The 26,431-nt window shown below is 40.3% G+C and overlaps 1 protein-coding gene across 1 annotated transcript; it reads right to left on the reverse strand.

Moving 5' to 3' along the window:
• Positions 1 to 297: 297 nt before the first annotated feature.
• LOC135463851 (uncharacterized) lies at positions 298 to 10,408 on the reverse strand. Its single transcript, XM_064741304.1, has 9 exons — positions 10,094 to 10,408; positions 8,796 to 8,987; positions 8,266 to 8,404; positions 7,754 to 7,835; positions 5,653 to 6,667; positions 4,590 to 4,648; positions 3,585 to 3,721; positions 2,255 to 2,429; positions 298 to 1,517 (listed from the first exon to the last, which is right to left on the reverse strand). Exons 1-9 carry the CDS (start codon positions 10,304 to 10,306, stop codon positions 1,319 to 1,321), a joined length of 2,211 nt encoding a protein of 736 aa, XP_064597374.1. The 5' UTR covers positions 10,307 to 10,408; the 3' UTR covers positions 298 to 1,318.
• Between the last annotated feature and the right edge of the window lie 16,023 nt (positions 10,409 to 26,431).

The raw sequence follows: 26,431 nt of genomic DNA on the forward strand, positions 1-26,431 counted from the left end.
GATATGTGCTTGTTATTTATACTGATTACAACTGGCAAAAACAAGAATGAACAACATGGCGACAACTACAACTTATTTGATCTGATTGGTGTTTTTTATGCCGTTCTAAAGAATAGTTCACTTATACGATAGCGACCATCATTATGGTGGGAGAAAACTGGGCAGAGCGTCAGAAAACCATAATCATTTGCAGGTATCTAGGAGACCTTCCCAGGTAAAATACTATTGAGTGAGTGAGTGCTTGGGGTTTAACGTCGTACTCAACAATTTTTCAAAATACTATTGATACAGTACACCTTAACACTACTGACATATATATAGTATAACCTTGAAGCTGAAGAATCAAACAATGCATGATACCACGTCTGTTTATAACCATCACATGTCTACTTATATCCTATACGCGCAATGAAAACGGCCAGCGCTGTGCTCGAGAGCCTCTCACCGATGCGGTCGCTCTGAGTCATATGAAAAGGCCTGTCAGCAATCTGCGGATGATCTTTGGTTTACCTCAGGGTCTTTCTCTCACCATAATGCAAAACGTCACAACTTCCCTGGGAATTTGAGGCATCAAATTGGCGTCAAAGTGGCCCTTCCACGTTCATTCATCTTATGTCAACACTGAAACCATTACGGTTCACCTTTAATTACCAGCAGACTACGTTTCTCCAGCACCCATTCCTGCATTTTAAGCTGGACCTGGATTTAGATTGTTGGAACATTTACAATGTAGTCTGCCACACCATCTTCAGGTATTTACCTTGTTCCTTTGGTTGTGGAGTCTCATTACCAGTGATGTTTCTCTTGTACCAAATCCTACAAGTACATCAAGCTGTAGTCCAGTATATAAATTGTTGGAATGCTTAGTTTGCCCCACCACCTTCAGGTATCTCTCTTGCTCCTTCGATGTTCCTCTTAACACCGGTATGTCCTTCCTCCATCCATTCCTACATGTAGTTGTGGTCCAGTATTTAAACTGTTGGAATGCTTAGTTTGCCCCACCACCTTCAGGTATCTCTCTTGCTCCTTCGATGTTCCTCTTAACACCAGTATGTCCTTCCTCCATCCATTCCTACATGTAGTTGTGGTCCAGTATTTAAACTGTTGGAATGCTTAGTTTGCCACACCACTCTCAGGTATTTCTCTTGCTCCATTGACGTTTCTCTTAACACCGGTATGTCCTTCCTCCATCCACTTCTGCATGTAGCTGTGGTCCAGTATTTAAACTGTTGGAATGCTTAGTTTGCCACACCACTCTCAGGTATTTCTCTTGCTCCTGTTACATGTCCATCTTGTACTTCTGATCATAATGTTCCTATTACCAGCGATATGTTGTTCCATTGCCCAGTCCTAGCTGCAAGCCAGGTTTGAACCCTTCAACTTGCTCAATGTGGATTTCGTCTGCTTCTTGCACATCAAAACGACTCAAAGGTAAAGAGTCCAGAAAGAGTTCCTCTAATTCCACCCCTGGTGATGAATGAAACGGTCCACATGCCAGGTGCCACATTTTAAACCTCCTGTGGTGAAGGAAAAAAAAAAATCACTTAATACTTGATGACTGTCCCCCAGGTATGTGACAAACTTTCTCACCTAAAGCTGAATCAGCAAGAGCTGGACTAAGGTAGGGCCAATACACAAATAGGAAAGATGTGCCTTGCCAGAACAGATTCAACTCAAGCCCAACAAAGTCATTTGAAATTTAATAGTTAAGCACACCTCAGTACTTTAAACTTTTGATTAATCCTCACAACATCAGCTTCTGTTTCTTGTAGGCATGGTAGGAGGAAATAGCCTTTATACGTAGTTACACATGTAAAAATATGATTTGACTACAAATGTACTGTACTTTACCATTCAGTCTGTTTATTTGAGGTTTGACATCACATGGGTCTCAAAATATACCAGGCACTTGTACAGCAGTGTGTTCTTGTGCCGGAAGGATTCTCTGGTGCTGCATCACTAAAATGCCATGTCAAATACACTAACCACGACAAAGTACTACCACGTCACAGTATGCGGACAACAGGCTGTGTAGTATTTGGCCTATCCTAATAATAAGTGTCAAATGTGGAAGGAAATATCAACATTTCAAGTTTGAAAGTAGCCTGGATTGTCACAGCAGTGGATCAAGTTTTGCCTCTACATGTAATCTACTGAAGACATACTAAAAGAATATACATGTAAGCGAAAACAGCTGAAGGGCATTCTAACGATCTTGTAAAGGATTTCTAATATTCATGAGAAACTCTCTTACGTTATTCCCAACTTTTTGCAGAGTTTTTGTCTGATGAAGGTTTTCAGTTTTCCAACATTTTCCATGACCCGGATTTTATCCTCAAGAACTTCAGTGCCATTGTAGACAAACTTGACTGTGACCCACTCTTGGAAGCCTCGTGTTAAATCTATCTCAACCAACGGTGTGAGCTTACCTGCAAATTTGAAATGAGGTAAAAAAACTTATCATAAAGTAGATCATACGATGAAATGCATAAAACCTATGCTACACTGAAAAAAATATTGGATCTTTTTCCTTTTAATAAATAATTGCAGTCAGTTTTGTGGGGAAGGAACCTGGATTGCCTGGTGTAAAGGACATGTGACTCCTCACAGTGCATGCACTACTCTCTACATTTGCTTTTATAATACATCCCTGCCATCACCAGTACAATTTGTACAGAGATCTTGAACAACGTCGGGGTCACTGGGGTCACGATGATACAACAGGAAGTGATGTCAGACACCACTAAAACTCTGTCTCAACCTGGTAATAATAATACACTATGCACATGCATTTTCTTTATTTAAAGAATTCACAAGGTGATTCTAACTAACACACCTATATACAACACCGTATTCACAGACGGGTGCTGATTAAATAGTCCTCATGAGGATCCCCCCCCCCCCTCCTCACATAAGTCTACGTGCTTTGCGAAGGCTTCAGAGGTGGTGTACATTGGAGGTTGAGTGACGTAAAGCAAGCGCAGAGAGCGGCGCATGCACCGTAAATGTATAAAGGAGTATATTTATTTATTTATTTGATTGGTGTTTTACGCCGTACTCAAGAATATTTCACTTATAAGATGGCGACCAGAATTATGGTGGGAGAAAACCGGGTTCTCTGCCCGGGGGAAACCCACGACCATCCATAGGTTGCTGTCAGATCTTCCCACTTACATAAAGGGTATACGGTCAACTGCTTACTGCCAACAAAGTCCCAAAAGCTGACAAGATTGGGGAATGCTGACTTTGTAGAGACAGGCATTGAGCTACCCTAATTCTCTGCCCTTTTCAACCACCACTGGAACCAATATTTTGAAACATTCTGAAAGTACTGTGAAGTGTACACAATTTTATAGTTTTATGAAGTTTCAATCTTTAATGACACACATTTTTTGTGTCATTTTCACAATAATTGTATGCATAAAATCCACTGAAAAACGGCTCTAATGATTGGTTGAAAAGGTTGACGATTTACAGTGTATTTGACATCTCATTTCTCCTAGCCTCTGAAAGACAACCTAAAATGACACCCACACTAATACAGGTATTTACATGGAGTACAGTGTTAAATAAATGACACTCACCGTGCTTCTGTTCCAACTCGAGGTACCTCTCTGGCTTTTCCTCTTTCTGTAAGAAGTGCCGAAGGAAATGACGTTCAGCCTTTTCTCTCTCCGTCTGTGACACCTCCCCACCATTCAACACTTTAACTGAGGGTAAGCTGGAAACAATCAACCATCTTCACAATCGCTTCAAATGAGCAAGGAGGAGCTACACAGTGCATTCCATATGTTCACAGATATACACAATGATCACAGTGTGGGAACAACTTTCTCACCCAGCCAAAGACTGGTTCAGAAATGAATTAAATTATGATAAATAACCTCAAATTTCACTCCAAAAAGTTCATATTTAGAGGCAATAAATTGAATAAAACATTACACTTGGTGCTAAAAGTTTCTTTTTTTAAAAAAAAAATTATCAAACAACCTCATAAACACTTTTTTAAGATCAAAATATGCTACCTGAGTCATGGATGAAATTTTAAGTCATTTAACGTTCATGTAATAAAACAAAACTGGCAGGGCCATAAACTTGTACTTTTCTGCCCTTTATAACTTCTGGCATGTTGAACTGAAAATCTTTGCAGGGCATCTGGGAGTACAACATTTTATACTTTACACATAGTTGCTAACATTAATAATAACGCTGATTCTGCACAATGGGTATATCAGCAAAGGAAAACAAAGGAAAATAAATCCCAATGCTGTACAGCTAGAGTGTTGCCATCATATCAGATATGTAAACACATCTGAGGTATTCTATGACCAGAGGGATAGTGGAACCATTGGTTGACCCGTATCAGTATACTGGCTCAGGCGGGGCGGCTTACGTGCCTTTGGTGAGTCATCTCAGTGAAGCAACACTAGATAAAAGAGTGGTGGAAATCCTTCCTGCAACAAGGAGGTACATTACATACACCCTAAGGATTCCTTCATCGTCATATGACTGAAACATTGTTAAGTGCGACGTTAAACCCCAAGCACTCACTCTATGAGCAGTGCCAGAATTCTATGATGAGGTCTTACCATGCCAAGAACAGCTTCCTTCTGTCATCCTGTGGTAAGTCATCAGCCAATGAAATGCCCTGAAACAAAAGCATGGTCTGCATGTTAGCAAGGATATATGACTGCAGTAAATCATCTGTGGGTGAGTTTTGGAGTTGTTATTCAAGCGCTTGTCTTCCAGTCACTAGTGCACACAAGCTGTTGGTTCAAATCCAGCCTTAGCATGCTTGGACAAGAATACTGGGTTATTGCTCCACTAGATATTTTAATGTACACATACATTAAGCCAGATAGTGGTATTGAGTGCACATCAAGGTTTTCAGCAAGGATAAATAACGACACTCCTTCCCATGTTAAAGCATTAAACATAACCACTGGCAGTAATGCATGATGAAGCAAATTATGAGCAAATCATGTAAAAAATCTTTGTGAAACCTGCAATTTTACATGGACTCAAGCATAGCTTCCAGTCAAGAAATATATTAAACCGAGCTATATGTAAATAACAGGCAGCCACTAAAGTCAGTTATGTTGTAGCCTCAACATAAATCACAGAGTGTTTCTGTTTGTCCCACATACTACTATTTATTTATTTATTTGATTGGTGTTTTACGCCATACTAAAGAATATTTCACTTATACAACGGCGGCCACTATTATGGTGGGAGGAAACCGAGCAGAGCCCGGGGGAAACCGCAGGTTGCTCGTAGACCTTTCCACGTATGGCCGGAGAGGAAGCCACCATGAGCAGGACTTGAACTCACAGCAACCACATTGGTGAGTTGTCCCACATATGGCCTGTTCTGTGCATGTGTACTCCAAACAGCTAACTGGGTTATTTCAGGCCCTTGGTTACCGATATTGTATTTCACATAAAGTTTAGCATTTTTAAAGCGACCCCTTTAGCCTGTTTTTTCCACCTTATAGGGCCACTAAAGCATTTTTGGGGAAGTCTGAGTAATTTCTTCTTAGAAAAACTTAAGTGTTAGCATCAAAATTATCATTTTAAGGCCTTTATTGTGCATCTGAAAGCACATTTTTACATATTAAATTTTAGGTTAAAAATATTCAATCAGAACACTAACCGTGATTCTAAGAGATTTTATACTGGGGAAGGAGTTGATTGCACTGAGGTGTTCCCAATCCGACAGCCTCGTCTGACTCAAACACAGCATGGACAAGTTCCTGAATGGTTTCGCAGAATCTCTGTTACCTCCCATCTCCAGCTCTGCTCTACAACTTGATTGTCCATCAGCAGTGCTTCCAGACAGCACTGTCCCACTATCACAGTTGTTTTGGACGAAATGTTTTACTTCCTGAGATGCATTGGGATTGCTTCCAAGGTGGGCGTTTTTATTGAATGAAAAATTTTCTTGCGTTGAATTCCCCGAGTTGAGCACTGTGATCCGAACAGCGCTCAGAGAAGTAGTGTCACTAATACCACATCTTGTGGACCCTGGTGTGGGCCTATCACAGGTTTCTTTGACAACAGATGTATTCATGGTGGTGTTTGGTAGCTGATTTACACCATGTGGAGCCTCAATATCACAGGTTGTTGCTTTCTGTGTGGGTTTATCACTGTTTTCTCCGACAGGAGATTGTGGAATATTGTTTTCTGCTACCTGGCTTACACTGTGTGGAGCCTCAGTATCACAAGTCATGGCTTTTTGTGTGAGCCTATCACAGTTTTTGCCGATGGCACAGTCCTGAGTATTGTAGTTTGGCAGCTGATATAAACCATCTTGAGCCTCGTTACGAATCTGTCCAGAGCTGTATTCTGGATCATCTTGATCACCATAAGTTTGTACTTGGTCATTACACACTGAATTAGACGCAGAGATTTGGTTTATTTCCAATCTAGAACAATCATCTATGCAATTTTGTGAAAATGAATTCACACTCGAGACAATATCATCCAAAACAGAAGCACAGACGCTAACAGATTTTTCATTTGTTAAGTCACACGTACTTTCTTTAGGAGAGTCTGATGGAAGTGTGCTATCTGATGACTGGTCGTAGAAAACTACTTCAACTGGGTTCCCAGACAGGATAAGGCTCTGTAGCTGAGGAAGATGACGTAATTTCCAGAACTCAGCCCATCTTCGAATAAACAATGAAATACAGTCAATATCTTGCTTAAAAATAAATAATATAAATGCTATAAATGTTTAAAAGTTTCTTTTACATTGTTCTTTTATGACTTGATTATGGTTTTTGTTTTTAGATTTTATAAATGTTTTGTCTTAAACGACTCAAATTTTCACTGGATCTCTTCTTTCGAGGATTAAAACAAAAAAATAAAAAACCAAAAAAAGAGAAATGTCTTCAAAATATAATTGTATTCATGATCTGAACCTTCACCATAACCAAACAATCTCAAACTAATTCTGTATTCTTTATTTATTGATTCATTTGATTGGTGTTTTACGCCATGGAGGCCCCCTGTATGCTTTAATACACACAGGGGCCTCCGTGGCCCAGTTGGTTAGGGTGCTAGCCCAGCGTAATGACCCAGGAGTCTTTCACTAATGCAGTCGCTGTGAGTTCAAGGCCAGATCATGCTGGCTTTCTCTCCGATCGTAAGTGGGAAGGTCTGCAGCAACTGGCAGATGATTGTGGGTTTCCCCTGGGCTGCGCCCGGTTTCCTCCAATCATAATGCTGGCCGTTATCGTAAAAGTGAAATATTCTTGAGTACTGCATAAAACACCAATCAAATCAATAAATAAATGCACACACACAAACTCTGGTGTAATAAATGTAAGTTATTACAAAAGACCTATACTTGTCGCACAAACAAGGTGTACATGTAATATACTGTGTATGATTGTAGTGGATAAGGTGTAATATCCTGGAAATACATGTACATATAGTTGTAGTTGACCATAAAGTGTAACATACTGGGCATAGTTGTAGTGGACGAGGTGTAATATACTGGGCATAGTTGTAGTCGGCTGGGTGTAATATACTGGGCATGGTTGTTGTGGGCTGGGTGTAATATACTGGGCATAGTTGTAGTGGGCTAGGTGAAAAATACGGCACATAGTTGTCGTGGACTAAGAGTAATATACTGGCCAATGTCATAAAGGGCTAAGCATAAAATACCGAACATGACTGTCACAGACAAGGTGGGATATACTGGACATCATTGTTGTTGACCTGCTGTAATACACTGGAGTAAAACTTACTCTTGAATGTTGTTGTTGTTCAAACGAAGTGTTTCAATACTTTCCAAAGCTTGAAGGTTGCCATCACTGATTGTCTGGTACCCTGTAACACAGAATCAAACTAAAATATTCTTCATTAGTTACTATTCATATATTAGTGCTTAAACACTGTACTTGAAAGAATTTCTCACTTATATGAACACAGTCAGGTTTAGGGACTGAGAAAATTGGAGTGCTTTGAAGAAACCAGGTATCTGACAAACTTCCTGACTCGAAGCTACAGCCTAACCACCACAAGGACAGGAAAGATATGTGTCTGACATGCACTACTGGACTATTTCACTTATACCACGTCGGTCCGCATTATGGTGGGAGGAAACTGGGAAGGGCCCGGGGAAAACCCATGACCATACACAGATTGCTGCCAGACCTCCACAGGTCAGCACTGGTGAGAGGTTCCTGGGTCATTTCACTGTGTCCTTTATTTGTCATTAACGTTACAGTATTAAAAAGCTTTATGACACACTACCCACCATTATCACAGATGTGCAGTTCTTTAAGATTGGGGGTTAGCTGTGCAAGGGAGAGAACTTCTTCCCATGTCATTTCTGTGCGGTTTAGCACCAAGTCTTCAACAGATTTCAAAGGATGGTTCCAAGCTGCTAATGTTTCCTAAAAGAACAGGCAACAGATATACTGACAATAGCTTGACGCAAAAAAACAAAAAATATTAAATCCTATTTTGTCCTATTTAATTTTTTTTTTCACCCCAGCTGAGGTCACTGTTATCTTCAAAATAATACACAAAAATTTACCACACAATCTTAAAGCTTTTATTTTTGAATTAACACTTTTTTTCACAGTAAACCATGCAGTATGTATTTGCTGATTTGCACTGGTCATAAGTTTGACAACAATTTATATTCACTGTGTTTCTTTGGTTCATAATTTAGATACAGTACTGTACATATCCTTGACCAAAACCATCCATGTAAATGTAAATGTACATCACAACTTCTCCATACAGCCATCATTTTAACTCACTCTTCAGTGAATTTATTACCTGGTCATGGATGAATTTGTTTGAGCTCAGGTTAACAAATTTGAGACAGGGGAGGTGAGAGAGAATGGTCAGTGTTTCCCTCCAGGAAGTCAAGCTGTTGCCCTGCAGGTCAAGGTCAGAAATGTTGGGACATAATGAAGCCAGGCCAGAGCTAGGTAAACCAGCATGGCTGATTTTCATCTTGTTCAGAACCTTATAAAGAAGAATGGACATAAAAAAAACCATTATAAAAAATTACAGCTGACAGCCTAGACTCAAATGGATAAATGACTTTCTTAGGTATTTATTATTTACCATATCTGCCTCAGCTTTAAACCTGAATTCTTGAATAATATTTCATTTTAATGACTTTGAGGAGACCTGGAGTGAACTAGGGTAATAAGAGTAAACAAACAGCCTTTGGTGAATAAATGACAAATTTTCTCACATGGATGTTACCTCCAGCAAACTCCATGTAAGATCTACTAAATGACCATATGAGTGTTTATTCCACAGAGAAGAGTGGAGGCCAAAGGATGTCTGATGTTAGGTTTAAACCAACATCTTGTATATCTGTAGTCCTTGTAGCGACTGACAGACAAGCATCTAAACCACTTTGCCATAACTGCTTTAAGAGATATTTCTATTTACTTATTTATTTGATTGCTGTTTTATGCCATACTCAAGAATATTTCACTTATATGACAGCGGCCAGCATTATGGTAAGAGAAAACCGGGCAGAGTCCGGGGTAACCCAAGACCATCCGCCGGTTTCTGTCAGACCTTCCCACTTACGGCCCAAAAGAAAGCCAGCATGAGTTGAACTTAATCTCACTGCAAACGCACAGATGAGAGGCTCCTGCGACATTGCGCCGTGCTGGCATGCTAACCCCCTTGGCCACGGAGGAGCCCTAAGTGATATTTACAAGTTTTCATGTACCGGCACTATAAATAAAATGAACAAGATGAATAACTCCTTGAATAGAGATCCTAAACCTTTGACCATAAAGGTCATGCCTTCACTTTAAAGCAAGTCCTACTGGATATATAGGGTGGGGGCTTCAGGGTAAGATGTTTAGCCAAATTATCAAAGGCTTCAGTGACCTGATTTTGCAGGTGTGGTCATGGTGTGTGGCTTTTTACATAGTTTATCTGTAATACCTTTACCCATAAAACCCTCCACTGTGTACACACTGTTCTAAACCTGACAATGTTATCACTGATGATGACAAAGTCAGAATTTCATAGATGAGAATAATTAAACAGCTGAATTAAATCGCAACCATGGTGGATTTTAATTTCGGTACAGAGAGTCTCACCACTGTCCTCAGATGCCCCAGCTCCGGTTCCCCTTCACTCGACTCCGAGTCCTCTCGCTTCCTCGAGGGTTTACCAAATATCACGATGTTGATGTTGTTGTCGATGTCTCCTACATCGCAGTATTTGTCCTTTAAGGCCTCGGTGAAGCTCTTCATTTTCGCAAGCTTTCCCTTTGGCACCGCAGACTGAGCTGTCCTTTCTTCCCCCGACATGGCTCTGACAGTTTTGACCAGCTCGTTTTTGTACAGCTATACCCAGAATAGTAGCTATACGTCAAATCTATTTTAAGGCGATTCATAATGCAGTCCACGCGATAGTGTTGATGTTGACAACCCAATGCTCAGCAGTAAAGTTTCTCAAACTTGACAGTACGAAAAAATTCGAATTAAAATCAGAAATAAATTTTTGTTGATTGCATTCTGTACACACGTTATTTAATCTGGTTTTGATTTAAAAAGTTTTGATTATATCAACAATTAATGAGATTAAAGAAGAAACTAGCATGGACAGTATCAACGGAGGAGTTACTGGAGTGGAAGTATGGAGAGTTACCGCCCTTGAAAAAGTACATTTGAATTGTTAGTTGATATGAGATTTATATGAATTCAGGGGCGTTGGGTATACCTGCGTCTCTTCATATCTCTCTTTTCTTTCTTTTTTCATTGTATCATAAACCATTGTGTCTATTACTTCGTAATTACTTGTCATTACTTTAAAATCATTTTTACAAGTCCTTGTCTCTTTTATGTGTTTCATTTTGACCTATTTTATCTGGGTTTTATTGGCATTTCGCCACTGATCATCGTCTGTGATTAAATTTATATAAGAATAAATGATGTAATAAATGATCAGCATAGCTTCACTCTGCATGGAGAATATTGTACATGCACATGTAGGCCTATGTAGGCCTATGTATGTATGTAGGTAGGTATGTAGGTATGTGTGTATATATGTATCTATCTAGGCCTATGTATATATGTATGTATGTATGTATGGGTGGGTTTTACAAAAGAAGTCACAAGGTGTGTACAAGGTTACGTGTCTTTTTGTGGGAAGAATGAGCCCATGCCGCCAAAGTGCTATTGTCACTCAAGTATCATGCCGAAGGCGCCATAACACCCCACACAGTCACATTATAGGTCACTGACACCTGGCCAACCAGTCCTTTTTCCTTGTTCTAACCTCACAGAGCACAGCGCCAAGCAAGGCAACCACAAGCATCATTTTTGAAGTCTTTGGTATGATCCGACCAGTATTCATCTCAGGTCTCGAGGTGGACCCTCTCACCATTAGGCCACCGAAGAAGTCAAACAATGCAAGAATTTCAGCCATACTTATTTTTTTCAGCCAGTTATTTTTCAAATTAGCCATCAACCATGTTGTTGTTCTCGTCAGATTTGCCTGTATAATTGTGAAATGTCTATTGTAAAGGTAGGCCTACAAATCGTTTTACGTTGCATATAATCGAGTTACAGCATAACAATGCCAACCTCTATATGTCAATACATTTCTGATTGCCCTATCAGATAATCGTGGATGTAATAGTCGGTGTAATGATGGTTGTAATAGTTGGTGTAATAGTGGGTATAACAGTGAGTGTAATAGCTAGTGAGTGTAATAGTGGATGCAACAGTGAGTGTAATAGTGATTGTAATAGTGGGTGGATATAATAGTCCATGTAATAGTAAGTGCAATAGTGGGTGTAATTTTGGGTGGACGGAAAAAAAGGAAAATATTGGCGGTTATATACAAAGGCAAAACAAATAGAATGCCTTGTCAGCTGGGTATATGTATAATATAACATATATATCTGGAAATAGAACAACTAGCCATTGAGGTAGCAGGATCTAATCTTGTTTTTACAAATTTGGTTCAGGCTTTTGTCGAATCGCGGTGGCAAACGGCTGTGCTTTTCTCTATATGTGTACCTCAGTGTTCTCCAAGCACGTGTAAACTGGACTACCGTTATATCGAATATACGTATATATGTATGTATGTACGCTTGAGGTTTTACGTCGTACTTAACAATTATTCAGTCATATGACGACGAGAAGTCATTGGGTGTGTGTAGATATATTGTCTTCTTGTGGCTGGGCGAGTTCATGCAGTCAAAATACCACTGAAGTATTCACCGAAGACCCCAGACATGACACCCTACCCAGTCACCTTATATACTGACACCTTGCCAATCAGTCCTGTTTCCTTGCCACGCGAGGCAGTAACATGTACTTTTTTGTTGTCACGTACCCAACCAAGGTGCAATCCCGACCTCGAGACCATCATGCCACCCAAGGGGTCCCCGTCATATGGATAGAAAATTCCTAATTGAACTCGCCCGGAAACAGCAATGAAATAAATAAAGTAAATGAACATCGCTCCATCTGTCCAAAGATAGGATGTAGCCGTGTACACATGTTCAAGTGTGAAAAGTGAGAATTCACGCGGAAAATCAATATTTGCAGAGAGTGTTTTCTTAGTTTGTAACAGATTGTGGTAACATGATGTATTAACTGGCACTGGGTCTGTTTCATGTTATTTCGCATATTACGGGTACTGACGCCATGAATAAAAACAAAACAATAAAGATATTCGAATATACGGAGTGGACATCAGTCTACACAGCCCAATTCATATAGCGTATTCACATTATACTACAGAGAGTCAGTCAGTGTATGTATAGGCTTATAGTGAATATCACTGAACATTAGCTTGATATTTAATGAGGCCTATACTGAAACACACCGATCGCTGCAGTGTATTTGTAACCGCGTCTCACGCGATTAGACTGGATACATTGTTGTATCGGAAGCATTTCGGTACCGCGGACAATGCCAGTACAGAGATACCGTTAATGGTATATTTGTCTGCCTTTCCGATCTAACACAGCATGGGTGTTTGATAAGAAGTTCATTGAACACGCAAACACTTTTAAACAAGGCAATCGAGTTGAGCTACAAAGGGTGGAGCTGTCACGATGGGGACAATCAAAGATTTTTTCGAACAGAGGTTGTTCACCGAAAGCAAGAAAAGCCAAGATAAAGAAATCGCTCAATTAACGGTAGGCTATTTTGAAACTGACTTTTTTCGATTTCGTTTCGATTAATATCATGTGTATTTATCTGAGGTATTTCGTGTCTGTATAGGGCTCATCTTCCCCGGAACATATGAATGTGTTGATGCGTAAAGTATACAAACACTGAAAATTTGATTAGCATTTATAACCATGCAAGTGTAATGTATTCTAGCGTTAAAACAAATAAAAGCGTCTTACTAGAGTGGAATCATGTCTCAGAACAACGCGGGTTTGTCATCTTAATAACTGAAAAAAAAAACAACATTTGGTTTGAGAAAGGTAACGTTGAGTCACCTGGTTATTGTCATATACAGCCGTTAATGAGTCAAAGTAGGTAAATAAGCCATAGATATATATATTTATTTGATTGGTGTTTTACGCCGTATTCATAAATATTTCACTTATACGACGGCTGACAGCATTATGGCGGGAGGAAATTGGGCAGAGCCCCAAAACACACAACCATGCAGGTTGTAGCCAGGTTACTGATTGACCTTCCCACGTACGGCCGGAGAGGAAGCCAGCATGAGCTGGGCTTGAACTCATAAGGACCGCATTGGTGAGAGGCTCCTGGGTCATTACGCTGCGCTAGCGCTAACCAACTCAGCCTCGGAGTCCCCAATATCCAATAAAATTGCCTGTACTATTTAACGCACCATGATGTACAAATACATGTAGGCCTACCGTGAGATCTGGTGGGTGCCTCGTCAGGACGTTATAGACCTCAGAAATCTAATCTATCTCGTAGGAGTGACACAAAGCATCGATCACTGACACATAAATCAGTGGATACTTTCTAACTGATAGATTACTTTGCCATCAGGTTGACAACAAAGAAGAGCAGCTGACATCCATCGACGAAGAAAAATATTGTACTCACGTACCAAGAGCAGAAAGCGAAAAACTAAAGCAGTGGCGGCAGAAACAAATCAAATTGTTGGCAGATAAAGGTGAGGTAGTTCGAAAATAAACACCTACTCCATTTCACCCAAATGGTTAAATTTGGCCGGAAAAAATGCACTCTTGGTTGCACACAAAGGCCTTAAAATGCTTTTGATACTACTCAACTTCTATTTTTTTTTTTGACAAGAAATTAAGTGGTCCTATGAGTTAGATGAATCGTCAAAATGAACGAAAATATGTCATTTAAAATACAGTATTTGAAATGAACCTCTCCTGGTATATGTACGGAAATTGTATCACAGTGCATATATACGCCGCTACATGTGCATGCTTGTTTCATATGTAATGCGAGCCTACATGTATAGAAAACAGAGCATGCGCTGTCCGGGGGTATAAACTTCGAATTCGTTTTGCCATCTTGATGAAGACGACGTATTTTAGAGCAATCAGTATTGCGGAAAAATGACATGAATAACTGAAGAACATTCAATACTTAGTTTATAACGGATATACATGTTTCATGTTTTTAGACAAAAATGAAGAAAAACAGAAACAAGAATGGCTTAAGTCTGCAAAGAAAGAATTAGAAGCTTGGCATAAACAGAATGCGGATTTGATCTCTAAGCTAAAGAAGAAAAACCGGTAAGTACAAGTTCAGTTGAAGAAAACAGGATTAGTTCTGTAGTGGTTGCATGCCATAAAATGAAGAACTGTACAGAAAAATCAAATTCCTCCATGCATTTATTTATTTATTCATTTATTTATTTATCTGATTGGTGTTTTACGCCATACTCAAACATATTTCACTTATATACGACGACAGCCAGCATTATGGTGGGTGGAAACCGAAGGACCATCCGCAGGTCGCTGCTAGAACTTCCCAAGTATGACGGGAGAGTAAGCCAGCCCGAGTTGGACTTACTCACAGCGACCTCATTGGTAAGAGGCCCATGCAAATTGCTCGATATAAGGAATGTGGCATTTGAAGCAATTCTCTTCAACTTTATCCCTCGACATATAATGTTGGGGAACATAGCGATCTGCTTCCCTGACTGTCCCTCTTCATGTTCGTAATCTTTAATCTGTCAATTCATTTCCTCCTATACGTATTTAGAATGAATTCATACAGTTACTTTCAGAGTCATTGTCCATTAAACGTACAAGAAGCTAGCGAGCAATTACCACTTCAACTCGTCCAACAGTTTTCATGAAACTGTGTAGGTATGAGAGAAACCATGTGATGATGTGCTTGTGCTATTTGGATGGTGCCATGTCAATTATTTGTTATTATTCTTTAACCCAAGAATGAAGACTTGTATAGGTAGCGAGACCATGCGAACGAATCTCCTCCGATACAGTTACGATTTTATTTTCATGACACAGGCCATGTGATGCATTGTGTGCGTGTGGAATTTGGGTCGGGTCGCATCAATTATTTCTAGAGTTTTTGCCTTTTAAATATAGAATGACGTTTTGTGGTCACGAGTCCATGCCAACGCATCATCTAGAGATACGAGTGGAGTTTCGTGAGTTGGTATCACACTTTATGGACATATCAGAGGCCATGTGAGGATTTGCCCGTGTTAATTCGCTTACGGTTAGAGTTATTTCCCTTTGAACGTGGAATAGGGGCTGATATATAATTAATGTTTATTTATTTATCTGTTTGATTGGTGTTTTACGCCGCACTCAAGAATATTTCACTTGTACGACGGCGACCTGCATTATGGTGGGTGTAAACCGGGTGGAGCCCGGGGGAAACCCACGACCATCCGCAGGTAGCTGGAGGACCTTCCCACGTACGGCCGGAGAGGAAGCCAGCATGAGTACACTCCTTAGTACACTCAAAAAATTAATGTTCATTTTAATAGAAAGTTTGTTGTCTGAGTGATGCTAGAATGTATTCTGCTACTTTAGCAGATTATTCTATTAAAGTTAACACACATATTATATTAATTCAGCGTAAAGATACTATTAGACTAACGAGGTATTATGTTGAATATGACAGGATATTATGTTATAATAACAGAATACATTCAAGCATCACTCAGACAACAGACTTTCTGATAAAATTTACAGGTTAGTTTTTTTATTGTTTATTTACATGTATCTTTGTTCATATGAGGTAGGCCTTCCATTTCCTGCACAGTGCATGGCGACTTGGGGTCGTTGTTCTTTTGTAATATATGAATATTACCAAATACCGCACAAATCGTCTAAGGCCCTCGTGTCCAAGTGGTTAGCGTGGTAGGGCAGCACAAAAACCAAGAAGCCTCTCGCCATTGCGATTGCTGTGCATGGGTTCAAGTCCAGCTCATGCTGGCTATCTCTGTTGTTGTAAGTGGGAAGGTCTGTCAGCAACGTGATAATATTCGTGCAAACCCCACCAAGCCCCCGCTAGCCGCCCCCCCCCCCCCCCGCCTCCGTCGGCTCTGCACCGTTTCCTCCCTCCAGAATGCTGGCCGCCGTCGTATAAGTGAAACATTCTAGAGTACCAATCAAATAAATTACCGGTAGGCTAATTAATAAATAATGAAATGTCATCGACAAAGAGTGAACAATCAAGATTCTACACAAGCCAGATGCTAGGTACTATAGCCGGGAAAGGCTCATCAGTACCTTTTATTTCTGCCATTATTTATATTTTCAGTGGACAACACCTATAGAAGAGGTACCCGATACTGAGTTTTCAAAAATTAATGCTTTCAGGGAATTGGTGAAAACCGAAACGCCATCCGCTGAGGAAAACAGACCACTCCGGTGGGAGCATGTGTGTGGTTACTGTGACATTAGTTCGGTTGCCATGGAGACATCTTCTTCAAAGGACAAGAGCCGGATGTTGGCCGTTCTGCTGAGGTTGAAAACTCCGACACCTTAGCACAAGCAGAACTGTACCAGTGCCGGTACAGGAAAGGATCCACATTGGATTGGCCATTGTCTCTTGTTAGTAACGAGAAACACATAAATTTACTAAAAAATCTTTATAACAAAGGAAGGGAGTATTAATTAACAGACTACAAAGCTTTGACCCGTATAATTATAGTCGAAAGTCTGTTATCTGAATGATACTAGAATGCATTCTGTTATACTACCAAAATAGTGTGTCATATTCAACATAATATCCAGTTACACTAACACAACATAATGTGGCTGAAGTAATAGGGTAAGCGTTCTATATCCCACATAATAATCTTCGGCAGTAACGGAATGCGTTCTAGCATCACTCAAACAACCGATTTTGTGCTTAATTTAATTCTTAATCAATGAGTAGGAAAACTTCCCCATTTTCTTGTACGGTATGTGTTTAGGCGCCTGGCTTTACATTTGCTTTGAACTTAATAACTTTTATTCACTTTAATCCGTGCCCGAACCATGCAGTATGAAGTTTGAAGTTTGATTATTCCAAATAAAATGAGTCTTGGATTCGAAAAAGAAGATGTTTGATGGAGCTCAATACATAATTTTGTTCCTGTGACATGCTTTTGTGAGCAAAAAACGAAAGAAAAAATCCTTCATCATCAGCAACTCTTGTAATTAAAACCCACAATTAAAGCTTTGATTTCGAGAATGCCAGTTTAACGAAAAGAATGCCACTCTCTTATAACTGCTAACCTTTAAGGTGTGTCTATCTTTTAAATACACGTGCACGTTTTCATAAATACCTGGATCTATTTCATAAACACATGGAGTGTTTAATCAACACTATTGTGTTGTAGTTATAGTTTCCAACATCATAAACGGTCGTATTATCAGTTGTTGGATAATCATATTTAAGTGTGTTACAGTTAAACATTAAGCAAGTTTATTATTTGTCACGCGTTGAAGTGATAACGACTTAATTTTCCGTGTAGAAAAAGACAGTTGTTTTATACTGGATTGTAACAAAACATGGACGTCCTGAATTAAACTGTGGATGTACATGTGGTATGCAGTTGTGAATTTGCAGAGATTTGCCAATGAACAGACCTGAGTTATGGTGTGTGTTTTTGTACCAGTAAGTGACACTTCAGATTTCAAACCGGGTGAAACTATACTTCAGTCCTCAAACTGTTGTACGCTAATGTGTATCTGGCACAATAGCCTCACGTGCAATGAAGTAGGTCAAAATTGATCCCCCTTTCATACAGCGTAAATGTACTCTTTTGAAAACCGATCCAGGGCCATTATATTCCCATTTATTTACTCATATACATTCCCCACCATCTATAACTGACCTTACGCAAACTGCGTGAAGAGCCTACGTAGGCCAAACCACGAGCATGTTCATCATGGATTCACAGCTTGTCAACAGATAATCTGTCCAGGTGTGGTAAATATGCTAGGCATATATTTTGAGTGGAATTCACAGGATTTTGGCTGGCCCATGGGACTATTACGTCGTCTTTCAAGTGTCACGTGCACGTGGGGGAAGTTTGTCATTGATTTGCCAAAGGTCAGGTGGTTTACCTCGGATATACTCCTGTTCCATAAAGCGGTGTGCCATACTACAAGTAAAACATTCTACAGTACATAGTGTTAAGTAGCAAGAAATTGGGCGATGAAAAGAAATCCGACAATGTAGGTTTAGTGGCTGTAAATATATCACCAAGAATAAATGGAAAATCACCAAGATGGCGACAGCTCGGTAATCTGACCACAACCGCTTTTCCCTAGCTCTTGCGCATGCGTGTTAATATACTCTATACTCTGTGACTTTCTGGATTTCAAACTTCACATTACTAGCAACGTTTTCCCGTACTTTGTAGGTCTCACACAGTATAATAGCCTCACGTGCATGAAGTAGGTCAGATTCGGTCCCTTGAATATAATTAAATAGGTACAGTACAGAGAGTAAACCCAGAGCAGTGACGACAGTGTGATAGCTGGCAAATGGTCACAGGCAACCTGTAAAATACTCCCTCTTGTCAATTTAGCGCGCTCAGTACTGTAGCCATCAACACGCCCCCACGGCTTAAGCAGAATCAGACAAGAATAAAAATGCAGTGATGTTAATTGCAATTTATTAGACGTCACTGGTCTAGAATTATTAAAAATGCTGTGTTGTCATCACATTTAACATACACGCGGAATTATTTACCTACTTATATACCAATATACATTATTCTCCATCGTTATCTATCTGTATACCTACATTGTATCGTCTGCCTATAACTGTCCTTATGCAAACTGCTCGCAGAGCTCTCCTGCGTATGCAAACCGTGACCACGTTTGTCACAGATTCACTTGTCAGATCGAGTCCGCAAACATCTAGGTATTGCCGTTTTACTCGCGCCAACACGCATACTTGCTTACACACGGCGGAGAAAACATTGTCTAAATAACATGGGAGTTCACCAATACTGTGCTTCGCGGTCTCATAAATCCAAAACCAGGTTTTGTTTTCACGTTCACAATTTACATATTCTGTGCAGTTTGTTCTGTTGTCTTACATACTATAACTCGTCTGGTTGTTGTCAGCCATACATCTTTGAATGTCGTCCAATATTGTTCATTTTCCTACACCTTCACATGTTGTGTCTTTCACCTCGTCTGCTTGCCACTGACGCGTTACTAGCGAAGTGCCCGGATGTCCGCGGTCTCGAATAGAGATTCTGTCACGGTGTGGTGAAGATGTTAGGCAATGACCAAGCAAAAAGGTTTTGAAATTAAACCACAGGGTAGTCGCTGGCCGACGGGATTCACCTGTGCAAAATTATAGACCTACATGTAACCAGCTCTTGAACAATGGGTTCGTTGGTCGGACGTGAGTTGTGCTGCGGGATTTTAGTCGTGTCGAACTTTTCAATGCCACCCACCCAAATATCCTTAACGGCGATAATTATTTTAAGGCCTTAGTTCTTGATTCAGAGCCACTAAATACACTCACTCACAACACCAATTAGCATAAGCACTCACTATACAAAACGCACGCTGTGTGTTGTAAGAAGAAAGTAGTCCCATGTTGCTTCGGGCGAAAACATGCTTTGTTGTTTCGGAGGAACAGATGTTTCGTTTTAGAACATACGACCAAACGTTGTTACTGAAGAACATGGATGACTTGTTTCTTGGTGGAAGGATACGATCGTTCAGTCCCCCGTACGGGGACACATGCTTTGAAGTGGAAGAATATAATCGTCCAATTCCCCTTAGAAGGAGACATGCTTTGAAGTGGAAGAACAAACGGTTCTCTGTTGCTTCGCAGTGCCGTCTAAATGCGTTCCTGTTTCCATAGAAGAACACATCTTGGGGTGACTTTTGTGCAGAAACACGTCTTTGTGTTAGTGGCAAAATAATACGTTGATTTATTATATATTTATTTTATTGGGATTTAACAACGCTGTACTCCAGGATATTTCAATATCAAAAAGAGGGCTCAGAATTTTGGATCGGTAAGTGAACCACTGGCTTTTGCCGAGTAACTGATCACCTGTCCCACGTGCGACAGAACTTTTTTACCTGCAGGGTATGGTGAATACGTCACATTGATGGATGACAAGTGAAGCCAGATCATCTGAACAGTTTTCCGGGGGTTACCGTGCCAGCGCGGCGCTATGGCCCGGGATACTCTCATTAATGCGGTCGATGCAGCTCATAATGGCTTCCTGTCCGCTCTTACGTGGGAAGGCCTGCCTCCAAGCTGCGGATGGTCGTGGGTTTCCAACACCACAGTGCTGAAAGTGAAATATTATTGTGTACGACGTATATCATTAGTCATATAAATAAATAAACAATAAAATAAAATAAGTCATACCAGCACTCTTCTTCGCTTATTGTCACCAGTGCGCATATAACAGTTCCTAGTAGATGTGAAGGATTCGTTGTCTGGGACGGAGAAAGTATGCCTGGTTCGATATTTTCTGTTTTCACGGCTATTACTGCAATAATCCATTCAGACTTTCGAAGTTTAAACTCAACATATGGCTTTCTTTAATGATGTACATGGATGGTCTCCCTCTACGGAGAGTATACGAGTGTATCGCGTTTTGCAGTTGTTAAAAAACCTGCATGGGCATTTCATGAAACTTCCACTATGAGGAGTATGCAAATATGAGGGAAAATTGGAGTTGTTGAAACTTGGACAGTCGTTGAAATAGTGGACGGCGCCCCCAGTGTGGGGAGTTTGGACGTGTGTCGGCAAATTGCAGTTGTTCAAGCCTGGGCAAGGAAGATAGGGGGTGAAAGGAAAGAAAGAAAATGGAAGGCAAAGACGTAGATGCACACGTATATACATTAATTCAAATGAGTGTTTTCGTCATCGCCAGCGTTAAGAAGTTACCAAAAGTAACGTCAGAATTACCGAGTATGTGGATAGAAATGGACAGTAATACGAAAGCAGCGGACAGCAATTGTGAGACGGAGAAGTCTCTGGCCACACGTTTTCTATGAAATGTGTCTATTGTCAGTTTGATCTTTGCTTAGGTTTAATGAAACCTAAGAAAAAATGAACAGAATTTAAAAGAAAATAGCGTGGAAGTATAAACCAAATCACCACACACATGCAATAGAACCTGTCTAGTGACAACCCACGTGACTGTAACCCTCTGCATGGTGGCGAGGTAATTCTTACAAGATCGAGTATCTTATGTATCTCTGCCTGGCACGGCCACGGCTAAACACAATTCCAGTGCTTCCCTATGGTAGTCCAAAATGACAAGTGGACATAAGTGGGTCATTATACGAATGGCATGTGCTATGTATCTAGACATGTAAGGTTAGACGGGGCTGTGCTAGGAGTTATATATTTATATACGTAAAGCATTTCATAGAGATGAAAAGAAGACCTTCAAAATGAATAGTGGCTACAAACTGGAGAGGAGCTCAACTATTTGACTAGTCTATACCTGGATATTTCAAAGAGCTACCAGGGAGCGTAAGAGGTATTTATATACAGGCCTATGTAAATGCATGTATGCGTACAGATGTCACAGGAAACTTTCTTAACCACAAATACAGCGGGCTGACAGTTTTCCCATTTTTCTGTGAAACTAGAGGAAAGGAGTTCAGATTCTGAGAAGGTAAGTTTAGATGTCATCTCTATGTGGAATTAACATGTGTATCAATAAACCTAACTCGGCTACAGTATCCCAGGTATAACTCAACATGCATACCTACATTTAGCTGGCGTTACACAAAGTTACTGACATGTAACCAGTGACACATTGCAGCATATACTCAAAAATTAATCTGTTAATTTTAACAGAAAGTCTGTTGGCTGAGTGGTGCTAGAATGTATTGTGTTGTTGTAGCAGATCAGTCTGATAAATACAACACACGTATTCTATTAATTCAACATAATGATTCTATTAGACTGACACGATATTATGTCGAATAATAACATAATACATTTTAGCATCACTCAGACAACGGACTTTCTATTCCAATTAACAGATTAATTTTTTGAGTGTAGATTTTTTCCAGCTCATTTGCACTTTAATATTGTGATTTTGAACTATTATACGGTATACTCAATACCATTGTATGGACACAAATATAGGTTAGCAGGAAAATGTAAACGTATGTGACGAAGGCGAGACGATCTTGTATTAGGGCATCTCAGTAAGATGTACCTGGGAGTGTATACACACCCTGATTACTGACTGCCCGTTCAAATATCTGTACAATGCCAGTCACGTGTGTATCATGGAATGAATGTATGTTTTGGCTTTTTTTTTTTTTTTTAAAATTCTAACTGTTCAGTCATGACGACGAGGAGTCATTAGTTATGTGTACATGTATGTCTCACCCAGTCTCATTACGCTGACGCCTGTGCCAACCAATTCTCTTTCATCTCACCTCTCAGAGTTGAGTGCCAAGCGAGGCAGGGACAAGTATCATTTTTAAAGTCTTTTGTATGATCTGATCCAGACCTTCCGACTTCTAGGCGGACGCTTTAACTCTTAGTCCACGGAAACGGCCGTATAACGGAATGAGGTGCGCATTAAACACCGGCAACAAACTCCCCCCTCGCGCAAAACTTCGTAGACCAATCTTTCCTAACTTTTCCCGTCAATAACGTGATTTCTTACGAGAAATTTTATTTACGAAGGTTTGTTAAAGTGGTCACATTATACAAGAGGCTCGTTTCGTGACAAATGCTTAACGTTGAAGGCGAGAAGAGTGTATTCAACCATACCAGCGGTATACCCCTGCATTTCACCAATCAGCTTTAATTACCGTGTTAGAAGTGTGCTTCCTGATGTGGACGTTGACTATGGAGCTAGTCCTTATGTACGGTAAACTTTAACATCAAGCCACGCCCTTCTGTCACGCAGCACGCGCTGTGTACACAAAATTAGCCCCAGGGTGTAGAATTACCAAACATTGAGTCGTATACCCCTACGGTATATTCACTCACGCGTCTTCACATTTATACTGGATTGAAACCAGAATTGCAGTAACCTCATTCAGCATTCTTTTTTCTCGTTACTTGCACTTGGCTCCGCTACAGCCTGAAGTCAGGAGATTTGCCAGCCATTTGGCGAAGTGCGATGCTTAACTATAGCCACTTTAGTTTTCGACAATCATTACCCAGGTTGTCGAACTGCACATGTAGCTACAATAACTCGGGTTATGGTACAAGAATAAATACTCAATCAAGAAATCTTGCAACAACGCCGACGTTAGTGGGTTCACGGTGCTGAAGTAGGAAGTGATCTCAGAAAACACACAAAAAAAATTGTCTAAACCGTTTTATTTTTCTGTTTATACTTGACAAACGTGCATTCGCTTTATCTAGCGTACGCACAACACTGAAGCAGTATTATGGTTAAACAGTCTCGCGCAATGACATCGGTGGTGAGGCTAGCCTACGAGAAATCGACCATAACGAAAATCCGGTGCATATATGTCGTGATGCTATTCAGACCGATTGGATTCTATGGATTCTACGTGGCCTGTAAAGATATTTAATATTGCTCAGTGCTATTTTAATATTACATACTTCTGAAAGATGAATGTCCACTAAGCCAATCGACTGTTCACCTTTAATGAAGTATCTTTCACAAATCTCGATATTCATGGTATTCAGGCCCACTGTGAACGATGCTCTATATCCCCTTCAGTGTTGTATATATACCACCGTGTTTGGTGTAACACCATCTGGCATATCCTTTTTATCCCCTTCTGCCATGTATACCATTTAGAGGGGTCTGCTTTGCTGACTGTAACCTCACCATGCACTGTATCCCCTTCTTTGATATGTATACCATTTAGAGGGGTCTGCTTTGCTGACTGTAATCTCACCATGCACTGTATCCCCTTCTTTGATATGTATACCATTTAGATGGGTCTGCTTTGCTGACTGTAACCTCACCATGCACTGTATCCCCTTCTTTGACATGTATACCACTTAGAGGGGTCTGCTTTGCTGACTGTAACCTCACCATGCACTGTATCCCCTTCTTTGATATGTACACCACTTAGAGGGGTCTGCTTTACTGACTGTAACCTCACCATGCACTGTATCCCCTTCTTTGATATGTATACCACTTAGAGGGGTCTGCTTTGCTGACTGTAACCTCACCATGCACTGTATCCCCTTCTTTGCTATGTATACCACTTAGAGGGGTCTGTTTTGCTGACTGTAACCTCACCATGCACTGTATCCCATTATGTGATGTGTATACCACTTAGAGGGGTCTGCTTTGCTGACTGTAACCTCACCATGCACTGTGTCCCCTTCTGTGATGTGCATACCACTTAGAGGGGTCTGCTTTGCTCTGCTTTTCAGTCATATGACAAGGAGTCATTAGGTGTGTGTACATACATTGCGTCTCCATGCAGCCAAAGTGCTGCTGCCACTGAAGTACCATGCCGAAGACACCAGACATGACACCTCATCCAGTTATGTTTATGTTTAAAGTCTTTAGTATGCCCGGGTCCGGGTTAGATCCCAGGTTTCCCGACTTCGAGGTGGAGACTTTAACCATTAGATCACAGAAGCGGTCATTCTGTCATGTATACCACTGTATAGAGGAGCATGCTTTCTCGAGTGTAATTTAATCTCGAAAACAATATAGGTTTAAACGCATGTCCTTTTCAACAAGACCGAAGCTAACCGTGCACAATTAAGTAAATTTTCTTTCTTCCTATTGTCAAAAAAAAAAACTTTGAAAATATATACACAGTATACTACGGGGCTAGATGTATTTACGCAGTCCGCAATCTATAGCTCCGACGGCTTCTGTCAAACACGCAGTCTTGTGTGTCACAAGCTAGGCTTCACAATACTTTCAATACCTTGCCTTAGCTGTCTGCACATCAATCTACCAGTGTTTCTTTACTTTCGTGCACGATGGATGTACACCTTATGCCCGGGGCATATTAAAATGCTTTATATATCGTGAATAAAGACAGGTGTATGCCGTATAGAAAGTGGTTGTGATGGACCTACATAATGGGTAGTTGTGTAAAGCAAACACTATAACCATGGGAAAGGCGAGGTACTAATAGCTTACATTTGGAAGGCGTACATCGTTCTCATATACAAATGGCATTGGTCACAAAACTTTTATCAATATGCCAGTCACAAAAGGTATGTGGAATTAAAATCATAATTCAAGTCAGTAAATGCATGTATACTATGGATTGTAGTGAACTGTTAAGATGCTTTGTGTCGTAAACATATAAAATTACTTCATTCCTATGGGTGTCTAGATCGCCGGATCGAGCCCAGCTCTCGCTGTTTCAGCTGCGGCTTTAAGTCGCGGTGTTTGTTTGGAGATTGGCGAGAGGAGGGTAATTTCATCAAGGATCAGCCCGCATCCTTCGCCCATGAATTTTATAGCAGCCCACTGCCCGATTTCATCCCACTATAATGCTGGACGCCGTCGTATAAGTGAAATATTCTTGAGTACGGTGTAAAACAACAATCAAATAAAAAAATAAAAAAATAAATAAATAAATAAAAAGGCTTATGTTTTACTTTTAAGATCAGCCTCTCCTTTAGAATTTAGGAATAACATTTTAATAATAGAAGCATCAGCTATGTTACACTTTGGGGTAATTTAGAAGCTGTAAGCAAGGTCTAAATACAACATAAGTCGCGGTTACACCAGTGTAGATTTACCGAACTGAAAAAAGTCAGCTTTGCAGCCGGCTCCTCTCAGTCCATTAAATTGCTGTTTGGCCACTTGCGTTTACATGCCGATCAGCTACATCTAACGTTTGACTCGCCAACAGGGAGCGCATATTTGCACCTATCACATCGGGAATTGGTATATATCTGAGCCGATAATGGCCATTTTGCGATTTCAAGAAACGAAAACGGAGGGCTAAACCTAGCCATTCTAATTTAGACCACCATAATTGACGGACTAGAAATAGCCGTTCTGCATGGTGTCGTCTTTGTGTATGTCGTCTATGTCGTCTTAGTCTCTAGCGA

The sequence above is a fragment of the Liolophura sinensis genome, chromosome 3, assembly GCF_032854445.1.
Source record: "Liolophura sinensis isolate JHLJ2023 chromosome 3, CUHK_Ljap_v2, whole genome shotgun sequence".
Lineage (NCBI taxonomy): Eukaryota > Metazoa > Mollusca > Polyplacophora > Chitonida > Chitonidae > Liolophura > Liolophura sinensis.